Raw genomic sequence first — 11,900 nt, 5'->3', positions numbered from 1 at the left:
CAGTATTTCTTCCAGCCCTTTACAATTTGAGTTCAAATTCTGCTGAATTCAACATTGTCTTTTATCATTTTGGCATAAATAAAATAAATACTAGTTGAGCAAAGGGGTTGATGTAATTGACTTTTCTCACCCTTTGAAATTGCTATATTTGAGTCAAAAATTTGGAGGAATTATTAAGATTATTATTATTATTATTATTATTATTATTATTATTATTATTAAGATTATTATTATCATGATTATTATTATTTAAAGGCAGGCAGCAAGCTGGCAGAATCATAAGCATGTAGGACACAATGCTTTGTGGCATTTCTTCTGGCTCTTTACATTCTGAGTTCAAATGCCACTAAGGTTAACTTAGAGTTGACAAAATAAAATACCAGTCAACTGCTGGAGTCAATGGTATCAACTAACCGCATCCCATTCAAATTTACTCGCTTTGATCCAGCGGCTTCCAACTCTTTAAGTTCTGAGCTCAAATTCCACCCAGGTTGACTTTGCCCTTCATCATTACAGAGTCAATAAAATAAGTACCAGTTAAGTACTGAGGTCAGTGTCATTGACTAAACCCTTCTCTAAAATTTCAGCCCTTGTGTCTATAGTAGAAAGAATTATTATTATTATTATTAGTATGTTGGGTGAAATGCTTAATTGTATTTCATCTGTTGCTACGATCTGAGTTCAAATTCTGCCGAGGTCAACTTTGCCTTTCATCCTTTCAGGGTCAATAAATTAACTACCAGTGAAACACTGGGGTCGATGTAACTGACTCATTCCCTCACCCAAAATGGCTGCCCTTGTGGCAAAATTTGAAACCGTTATTATAATTGAGTGAGAGAGCAGCACATGCCATCAAAGTGACACTGGGGTAAAATATACAAAGCCCAATATACCCATCATGACTACCCGTCTGATAAGGGTACACCAGGTACATGCATCACAACCATATGTGTGCGACATGGTGATCTCATATAAAGATAAACAGCGCATGACCTTGCAGGTGGGGCCCTGTTAGAATTTCTTCAGGTCAAGTAGCCCATCCCACTCAAAAGGATAAGGTTTGTTTAAGGATGTTGAGCAAAACACCCACGTTTCCAAAGGTGAATTATTCAAACTCCAAAGAACTCCTCTCAACACATGGCTATGATGCTCCACCACTACTTCTACTCATGATCAGAGATGCACATATCGTCAGTCACCAAGGGACATGCTTAACTGGTTAAGGTCAAACAACTGACAAGCAAATCTGTGGTATTGAGCAGAATATTTGCTGTAGCCCATCTTTTATACCAAGACAAAACAATGTACAGGATGACACTTCCAGCCAGTTAAGATTATTATTATTATTATCAAGGCGGCAAGCTGACAGAACTGTTGGCACAATGGATAAAATGCTTAGTAGTATTTCGCCTGTTGCTACGTTCTGAGTTCAAATTCTGCCAAGGTTGATTTTGCCTTTCATCCTTTAGGGGTCAGTAAATTAATTACCCGTGAAACACTGGGCTCGATGTATTTAACTTATCCCCTTCTGCCAAAATGGCTTCCTTAGTGGGCAAAATTTGAAACATTATTATTATTATTAATGATGATAATGATTATAAACAATTTGAGTTGAAGAAACAAGACAATAAAAGAATTATCCTGCAATCCATAATCACATTTGCCCAATCCCAGGCAGAATCGAATTCATCTATGTCTCCATTTTGACAAAATCCATACCTGGGCTCAACATACATTAAATAGATACAGTTTCTTGTTTTTTAATCCCCTTTATTTTTCTATAATTTTAATCCTTTCCTTTAAACGCTCATACACCGAAATTGATGGGGTGACCATCATTACATTATTATTATCACTAAGGGGCAAGCTCACAGAATCATTTGCGCATTGAACAAAACATGTCACGTATCTTATGGCTCTTTATGTTCTGAATTCAAATACAGCTGAGGTCAGCTTTGCCTTTCATCCTTTCAGAGTTGATAGAATAAGTACTGGTCAATGTAATCGATTAAGCCCCTTCTAAAATTTCAGGCCTTGTGCCTTTAGTAGAACGGTGGGAGAGGTCAATAATGAAATTACCATTTGATCACTGAGGTGGATATAATTGACTAACATCCCATCAAAATTGTTGACCTTGTGTGCCTCCTCCCACAGCTTCATGCATGTGAAATTGAACTCTTTTGATGGTGGTGGTGGTGGTGGAAGTGGAGATTTTTCTCTCTTCCCACTTCTGTTTTTATTTTTCTAAATTTCTTCCCTTTTCCCTGCACCTTTTTTTCTTTTTATATATTTCTTTTTCTTTTTACTTTGTTTTCATACTGTTTCATTTTAAACCATCTATCTATCTCCCTCCTACGCCACCTTTAGCAAGCAACATCATATCAGAGATAGGGAGAAGCTTCATTATCAGAAATATAAACCACCTATCTGGTTGTCAATTTCAATTTAGGTTCAGTGCCTGCTCAATCCTACACAACACTCACCCCACACCACACAGACATGCATTTATATCACACATGCACACACAGGGAAGGAAATAGATAGGTAGATAATATGTACAAAATTACACACACACACTCTCTCTCTCTCTCTCTCTCTCTCTCTCTCTTTCTCTCTCTCTCTCTCTCTCTCTCTCTCTCTTATATATAAAATATATACATTTATGTGTATATGTGTATAGAGAGAAATACATACATCAGGTTGATATATTGCTATAAACAAAAAAAGAACTAACAAAAAAAGCAAACATTCTTTAAAGTAAGGGATTTCTTTTGCTTTCATTCATATCCGGCTGCTAGCTCCTTGTAGAATATCATCTGATAGTCTACCTTCAGCTTGCTGAAATCTTGTTGGCAAATATCCCAAAATGGGTTTAACAGCTGGAATAGCAGCACCCAGGTGAAATCCTCTAGTCTTAGCAATACTCAAGTACCTCATCTCTCTCTCTCTCTCTCTCTCTCTCTCTCTCTCTGTCAGTCGTATTTCATTCAACTCTGTAATAAGGTGATGAAATGGTAGAGTTGATAGTGTGTCAGAATGCAGAATTAGTCCTGGCCCTCTCTGCTATTTGAGTTCAAATCTTGCTGAGGTCAACTTTGCTTAATGCTTTTTTAGTGGATTGATAAAGTTCCAATCAGGTATTGGGTTTGTTCCTACTTCTTTTTTTTTGTCTGTCTGTTTGTCTATCTGCGTCTGTCTGCCCAAATTCTCCCTCACACACACACACACACTGTTCAAATCTCTCTTCGTCTGTATGTCTCATTCTCCATCTCTCTCTCTCTCTCTCTCCCTCTCTCCATCTCTCTCTCTCCATCTCTCTCTCTCTCTCTCTCTTCATCTCTCTCTCTCTTCATCTCTCTCTCTCCATCTATCTCTCTCTCTCCATCTCTCTCTCTCTCTCCATCTCTCTCTCTCTCCATCTCTCTCTCTCACTGAACTATGAGAGGGTTGTGGAAGACCACTCAATGTGTGCAATGTCAGAAAGGATACAAGACCCAACTGACATAACCGAACCTGCTGGGGATACATAAGAGTTTCCTGCACTCTAAGTTACAGATTATGATGATAAAGTTGAAGTTTGTAATCTACATGTTTGTGTTTGTGTTTTTCATGAAATGTGTATTGTAGCACATAATTATTTTTTCTGATTGAAAAAGTTCAATTAGTGGGAACTACCACACTTCTTTTTTACTAAATATTACATTATTTCATTACTCTCTCTCTCTCTCTCTCTCTCTCTCTCTATCTCTTTCTCTATCTCTTTCTCTCTCTCTTTCTCTCTCTCTTTCTCTCTCTCTCTATCTTTCTCTCTTTCTCTCTATCTCTTTTCCTCCTCCTTTTCTTTCCCTATTTTCCCTCTTATTTCCCTCTAACTTCAACCCTGTTGCTGTGTTTTCCCCTCACACTCCTCACTCCATATCATCTGTGCTGCCACCTATCATCTCCCTGACTCACTTCTATTTCCTCCACCTTGTTCCCCTCCCTCTAAACTGTCATTTACCATTGACCATCAGTGACCATCCATGTTCACCATCCATTGTGTTCGCTGGTGTCTCCATTTCTATCTGCCTATCACTCCCCTATCGCACTTTTGTGAATTTACCTACCCACTCTCCCCATCCAACCTTCTGATCTATTTGTCCCTTACAGCCACCATTTTGTACCTTGAAGGTTTGCTCTGACACCTCATCACCATCATCTTTTCTCTTCTATCTTTCCACTTGAGGTAGCAGTGTATCTCTTCTGCCACAAGACACCTGTTCCTATCCCTCTCTCTTACTTTTACCTCTCTCAACACCTGACTTAAAGCTACCCCCTATCAGTACCACACGGTCTCCCCCTTTCTCAGTCAAGAGGTCTTGTCAACAAGTTACTTAGTGATCTTACTTCTGCCAGCATCACAAAAACAAAAACAAAAAAAAGCAGTCACTACACTGGGTGCTTTTCTGTAAAGAACTTAGTATTATGAAGGTTATCCAACTGCAGAACCAGCTGTAGAAACCATGCCTAAGCTCACTTTGGAGCTTGATGGCTTATCAGAACCTGTCAAAGCATCCAACTCATGCCAGAATGGAAGACAGACTTTGATGATGATCGATAAATTGTAAAATGGTCCATTAGTAAAAAAGGAAGAAAATATCCTTCGAAGAACATATAAGGAAATTCTGCTCTTTGCCCAACATCCTCTATCTATCTACCCTCCCCAAACCTGCTAACTTTGACAAATGTGAAACTCACAAGCAGCAAAATACATTTAGTGTGTAAGACATCTTTAATATCTCTTCCTCTCAGCTCTGTTTTGTGTTGTAGACTTCCAGTAAGTTCTGAGAAAATGCAGTTACTTTGCTCTGTCTGGATTTGGTTAGCGTCCCTCACTGTTCCTTTTATTGCCCACCCCTCATTCATTCGTCATCCCACTTCCAAGTTTTCATCTCCTTTTTTTGTTTTTGTTTTTTTTTCTTTGTGTTCTTAGACACAAATACTGAATGACATAGATGCAAAGTGGTCAGATAAATAACTATTGGACTTGCCACCTGTTTGTGCCTGTGTATGAGTACTTTAGGCGCAAGCATTACGGTATGGTTAAGAAGTTCACTTGCCAACCACTTGGTTTCAGGTTCAGTCCCACTGTATCAAACCTCAGGCAAATATCTTCTACTATGACCCTGGGTCAACTAAACCTTTGTGAGAAGATTTAGTGGAGAGAAACTGAAAGAAGCTTGTTGTGTGTGTGTGGACATCATAACATAGTTATAAGTGAGTGTCATCATACAAGTGGTAAAACTATGTTTGGTCTCAGGGAAATATTATCTTACATGGAAGTAAGGGTTGGTGACAGAAAGAGCACCAGAGTGTAGAAAATCTGTTCCAATGAATTCTACCTGGCTCATGCAAGCATGAGAAAGTGGACAGTAAAATGTTAATGATTGGATGTGTATGTGTGTGTTTCTATATAGATATGTATAAATAGAGGATGAGCTAAGAGAAATTACTCAGTGACTAGCAGCATGAATATGGACAGTAATGATGAATAAAGGTATATGAAATACCATATAAGATAAGAGCATGATTTATTGGAATTATCTTCCCTTCAAGAAAGGAATTAATAAATCCATTGTGGCAGCTGTGACCAATTCCAAATGAGAAGAGGTAATAATCTCTAGACTCAAGAATTCTTCCCAAAACTGACATGTTGTTAATTGTTTTGCTTCCATATTTCTGCAGAAATATTCTGCTTTTGTTTCAGTTAATTTTGAAAATAATAAAGAATTTATTAAAACAATTTTGTCATTATTAAGCAGATATTTCAGACATAAATTAACATGAAATTTTTATTGAAAGTTTTAATGTAGATCACTTTAAAACAGTAAGTTTGTATCATAGAACCAAGGACGATTCCAGGTAGGTTGATATCAAAATGATTAATCCTTTAGCATTCAGATTAGTTTGTCAAATGCAGTGCTTATTTATTCACATTGTTATTAACTAATCATGCATTATCTTGTAGCTTTGAAATTTCAGTGATGTGATTGTTTTGTTTATTTTTAGAAGGGCCTTGTAGAGTAGTTGTGAAAGTTGTATATGGCCAGTTTGAACATAAAACAGAATAGTTTGGCCAGATATCACTGGTTTAAATGTTAAATGGTTAAGCTAAAAAGGCAATTTGATTGTCTGGAGAAAACAGGACAACTTTGGACATGTATTTCTGTATCAATAGTCTAGTTTTTTTTTTTGTTTATTTTGTTATAGGCACAGGAGTGGCTGTGTGGTAAGTAGCTTGCTTACCAACCACATGGTTCCAGGTTCAGTCCCACTGTGTGGCACCTTGGGCAGGTGTCTTCTACTATAGCCTCGGGCCGACCAAAGCCTTGTGAGTGGATTTGGTAGGCGGAAACTGAAAGAAGCCCGTCGTATATGTGTATATATGTATTTGTTTGTGTGTCTGTGTTTGTCTCCCCAACATCACTTGACAACCGATGCTGGTGTGTTTACGTCCCCGTCACTAGCGGTTTGGCAAAAAGAGACCAATAGAATAAGTACTAGGCTTACAAAAGAATAAGTCCTGGGGTCGATTTGCTCGACTAAAGGCGGTGCTCCAGCATGGCCACAGTCAAATGACTGAAACGAATAAAAGAATACAAGAATAGCATAAAAGTGTTAAGTTTCTAATGTGTTAATTTATACGAGATAAATAGGAATTTTCGAACCGTGGTTTCATTTGGTCAATTAATTGTACATGTCAATGGGTTTGAGAGGAGGAGGACGTTGATTACTGTGACCCAAGTACTTGACTGCTATTTATTTTAATAGGTTGGTAAAAGACACCAATAGTACCAAACTTAAAAGATAAGTAAGTACTGGAATTGGACTAAAATCTTTCAACACAGTCCAATGACTGAAACAAGTAAAAGATAAAAATTGATGTCTCACTGTGAAAACCTGTATTATTATGTGTTTTTCATTCGTTTAATTAACAACAACAATTAGTTATGCTGTATTTTTCTTTTTTTATTTTTCTTTCTCTCTCTTTTTTTTTTTGTGTGTGTGTGTGTGTGTGTGTGTGTTTCCAAATAGTAGTGACCTGGGCAGATGAACCTCAGATTGCAGTTCCTGCGAAACCACTAGACAAAGATGGTGATCAATCACCTAAGCACCATTTCAGTCCAGAAATTGCTGCAGACGTAACAACAGAGCCTGAGTCAGTATTATTTTCCTGTACCTAATTTTGATTTTTCAATGTATTTTAGTCAGTGGTAGATTTGATTATTTTATCAGTCATGAATTTGGGCCTTTTATATCATAAATAACTACTGATTAAAGTTTGATCACTGCCATTTAAGATGTTAGTATAATTTTGTTATAAATGGCTAGTGATTACAATATGATTACCATCAACTGTGCTGTTAGTAGATTTGCGTCATAAATGTTTTGTGATGTTAGTAGATTTGTGTCATAAATGCTTTCTGTGATGTTGGGATATTTGATCATAAAAGTAATGACTTAACTAACTACTCAAGTCAACTAGTAAAGTTCATGCATTTTTGTCAGAAGTAATCATGTACTTTGTTTTAAACTCTGATTTTTTTTTTAACAACTTATCTATTAATCAGATTATGTCAGACCTCAGCCTTCATGAAAATTATAGCAATTAAATTATTATAGAAAGAGTGGTGTTTCTCAACAAAATCAAAATCTATTCTTGCTTTCATTTTCAGTTGAAGCTATTTTAATTCTAAATTATGCTACTAAAACATTTTTTCTCTTGAAAAAGACGTATACAATTTCTTTTAGTCTTTCCTAACCAAAAATATATGGGTTTTTTTATCTAATGATAAGAAAGTAATATTTCATATTAAAATTTTTCTTATGCCTCCCCCATTTTTGCAATGACCTGTTATGATTTGGAATTTCAAAAGATCTTTAGAAATATGTTGATTTATTTGGGTTTGGCAACAGTAAAAGTGGTACACTACATGGTCAAAAGATTAAAAGTTTTCTACAATAGTCAATGTGTTTTGCTACTGAGCAGAGCACAAAATCCTGCTGAAATCATAAAGGTGATTAAAGTACTCGGTAAAAGCTTTAAACATAGACGGTATTCTTTGGCTGATTTGTGTATGCCAGGTGGCTTGCACTTCTAGAAAGACACCAAAGCAATGACAATCTGGGGTGGTAATCCCAATTTTTAAAAATAGTATTTTAATTATAGAGGAATCTCTTTGTTGAGCGTCTCCAATTCAGTGTACATTAGGTACCTGATAAAAAAATGTAAGGAAATTGTCGATTCCAAACTAGCTGAAGTACAGTGTGGTTTGTGTCCTGGACACAGCACAACCAACCAGATATTCACTCATGGTATGTCTTCCAGAAATTGTGGGATTATTGCTAAAAGATATATACTTGCTTTGTAGACTTTGGATAGACATGTGATTGCATGTCATGCCAAACCCTCCACTGAATGTCATGAAACATGCTGTGGTGGGCTTTGCATGATTTTGAGTTTAATGAGTAACTTTTGGTTACTGCAAAGTCCTTATATGAATGCCCGAACATTTATGTTTGGGCAAATGGTGTTAAGTCAAAATCTTTCAACATGGCTGTTGAACCTCAGCAGGAATGTGCATAGTTTTTCATAATTTTCGTAAACTGGATTGACATGTGCAGCTCTTGTGGAAATGGCATCACAGTCAGTGTTTATAGCTTTCATTGGCTGCTATAGTGTGCTACTTGGCTCATCAGAAGATGACCTCCAGCATGCATTAAATAGGTTCATTGGTGAAAGCTGCCAAGCAAGGAAGAGAATTAATGTTGCAAAGACTGAGACTAGATATTGACCTTCTCAAGAAAGTCTTTCCAATATACTCTGCATGTTATTGGAATATCACTGAGTCAAGTGGAGACGTTCAGGTATCTCAGGGCCGTATTCATGAGTAATGAGAAGCAGGAAGTTGAATTGGACACTAGAATTGCAGATGCATGCATAGTAATGTGCTAGCTCCAGTATTTGATCCTCAGAGGAGAAGTTCATAAAAAAAGACAAAACTGCTATCTTCAATTTGGTTTCCGTGCCTGTCCTCACCTATAGTCACAAATGTTGGGTAATGTTTGAAACAGCACAATTGCACATACAAAAGGTCAAGATAGGGTTCTTCTGAAGAATCTCTGAAGGGAAGTTACTCAACAGGATATATATGTAACTCAGAGATCAGAGTGTCTTTTCTGAGTGAGTCACTACTTTTCTGCATTGAGTAGTCATAACGCCAGTAACTATTGAAACGTAATTAGAAGGTTACAAGAAAGAATTGCAATATGGACTCTTCAAGCTGAGCTAACTGGTAGGGGACCTGGGAGTTGACCAAGAATGAGATGGTTGGATGAAATCCATAGTCTCAGTTGGTCAGCATATCTACTAACAACTGGTCATTCAGATGAAGAAATTGAGGTTATTTATGAAGACATAAGCAATCTCTTCATAAACAGCAAAGCTCATTACAACATCATAAGGGACTTCAATGCAAAAGTAGGAACAGGCAGACCAGAAGAGTTGCACACTGGTCACTTTGGATCTGGTAGAAGGAACAGCAGAGGTCACTCAAATTCGGTAAGGGGCATCTGCGAGAGATCATGAGTACGGTCTTCAAGAAGACTTGCAGTTGATGGACATGGATTTGACCCAGTGGTACTATGAAGAATGAAATTGATCACATCCTAACAGACAAGCCACAGATATTTCAAGATGTCTTGGTCATTAACATTTTCAATACAAGCAGTGACCACCACCTACTGTGAACATCAATCACTATCAATACAATGCTGGAATGAACTAGACTAACCAAATACATAAAGAAGCGAAACTCTTCAGTGCTATTGGCAAAGACAGCACACTTCCAACTCCTATTTAGCAACAGTTTTGAATCCTTGGAACAGCATCATACAGATGATGACCTCAACGCTTATTCAGAGAAAATCACTACTACTATGATGGATACATCTGTAATGACAGCTAGGAGTAATAAACCACAAGCTTTCTCCAGAAACCAAACAACCCAGAGAGAAGCGACAGCAGATAAAAAGAAGAAGGACATATTTTCAGAACATCTGAATATGGTGAAGCCTGTAAAATCATTCAACATTGAATAAAAGAAGACATTAGAAAATATGACAAAGATGAACAGCTAAATTCTCTCAAAGAAAATAGAGACCTGAAGTCAGTGAAGAGAAAGCAATGCTTGAGAAAAGATAATATCAACTCCATGTCAGAAGATGGCACAATCATCAGTGACTTTAACAGGTTTATCAAACGATGTGAAAGATTCTATAGCAAGGTGTATTGCACCTGATGATCTCAAGACCATCCACTCTCCAATAACACAACTCCAACTCTACACCTTCCTCCCATCATACCATCAGAGATAAGAGTGAGCACCAAATAACTTAAGAGAAATAAGGCACCTGGAGAGGACAACATCTCAATTCTGGCATTCTTCAGGATTGTGGAGACCCTATCATGATGATGATCACCAAACTGTTGAACAGATATTTAGAAGAAGGTAAAGTTCACAAGAGGTGGAAGAATGCAATAGTGTTGTTGCTTTACAAGAAAGGTGATAGAATGGACTTGTGTCCCATCAGCCTCCTACCCATCATCTACAAGGTATTTTCCCACATTATGCTTAGAAGACTACTCAACATCTTGGACCCTATCAACCAAAAGAACAAACTGGCTTCAGGACAGCATTTTCTACTATTGATCACATTCAAGTTGTCAATTGACTGCAAGAGAAGGGAAATGAATACAACATCCCACTCTGTTTTGCTTTTGTTCACTATGAGGTCTCTGACTCCATAGAATTTGTACTGCTCCTTACTGCATTGAAGAACCAAGGAGTAGGCCCCTTCCACATTACAATATTGAAAGATTTCTACAACAGTGCAACATTGACTACACCAAGATAGCAATAAGATCAAGCTGAAGAGAGGAACAAGGTAAGATGACATATCACTGAAGATGTTTACATCATACCCGCAAGACACTGTTATAAAAAAAAGATCCAATTGGACAAGAAGGGCATCAACATTGACAGAAAACAACTATCTCACCTGGACTTTGCAGATGGTATCTCAACAACACTTAAGCCTAACTTGAGGAAATGATCACTGATATCCACACTACAAACCAACCTGTTGGCCTCTACATGAATCTTGGAAAGAACACGATCATGTTCAGTAGGCATGCTATGCCAGTACCTGTCACTATAAATGGCAAGGTCATAGAGGAAGTAGACAGCAACATTTACTTGGGAAAGATGGTAACAAAAGATACAAATCTCCTCTCAGAAATTCAGAGAAAAATAGCACTTGGTTGAGTAACCTCTGGAAAGCCAGAAAACCTCATGAGAAGTCCCAAGGCTGCCATGAAAATTAGAAGAGAGATCTTTGAAGTGTACATCCTGCCAGTGAAGATTTACTGGAATGAAACATGGGCTCTCAATACTTCCATGATGAACTGCCTCATTGTAGCCCAACGAGAAATAGAATGAATCCTGCTCAGTATCACATTGTGGGACAAGAAAACCAGTGCCTGGATATGACGGCACACAAGAGTCAAGGACAGCATAAGGACAGAGAACAAGGATGGGTTGGCCACATCACATGACTGAAGGACAAGAAATGGATAATCAAGGTGTTGAAATGGAAACAAAGACAATGGACAAGATCAAGAGGCTAAGATGGTAAGATGATCTCACCTACTACCTGGGGTCTACATGGCCATGACTGGCCAGAGACAGATAGTGGTGGAAGGAGTCCAGGGAGGCAGTTCTTCCTTCAGGAGCAGTGAAGGCCTGGATATTGGCTGATATATATATATATATATATATATATATATATATATATATATA

General features: G+C 37.6%; 1 protein-coding gene across 2 annotated transcripts in view; it reads left to right on the top strand.

Annotated features, from left to right (window-relative positions):
- LOC106883358 (bromodomain-containing protein DDB_G0270170) overlaps positions 1-11,900 on the top strand; it is a 212,788-nt gene that overhangs the window by 54,934 nt on the left and 145,954 nt on the right. Inside the window, exon 6 of one of the 2 annotated variants that reach the window (XM_052973507.1) lies at positions 7,078-7,198. In XM_052973507.1, the coding sequence (XP_052829467.1) occupies positions 7,078-7,198 (121 nt within the window). Of the gene's footprint in view, positions 1-7,074; positions 7,199-11,900 lie in introns of both variants that reach the window. The other variant, XM_052973506.1, reaches the window with a different exon arrangement.

The sequence above is a fragment of the Octopus bimaculoides genome, chromosome 16, assembly GCF_001194135.2.
Source record: "Octopus bimaculoides isolate UCB-OBI-ISO-001 chromosome 16, ASM119413v2, whole genome shotgun sequence".
In the NCBI taxonomy this organism is placed as follows: domain Eukaryota; kingdom Metazoa; phylum Mollusca; class Cephalopoda; order Octopoda; family Octopodidae; genus Octopus; species Octopus bimaculoides.
The sequence above is the reverse complement of the archived record's forward strand: the minus strand, read 5'-3'. Positions and strand labels throughout refer to the sequence as shown.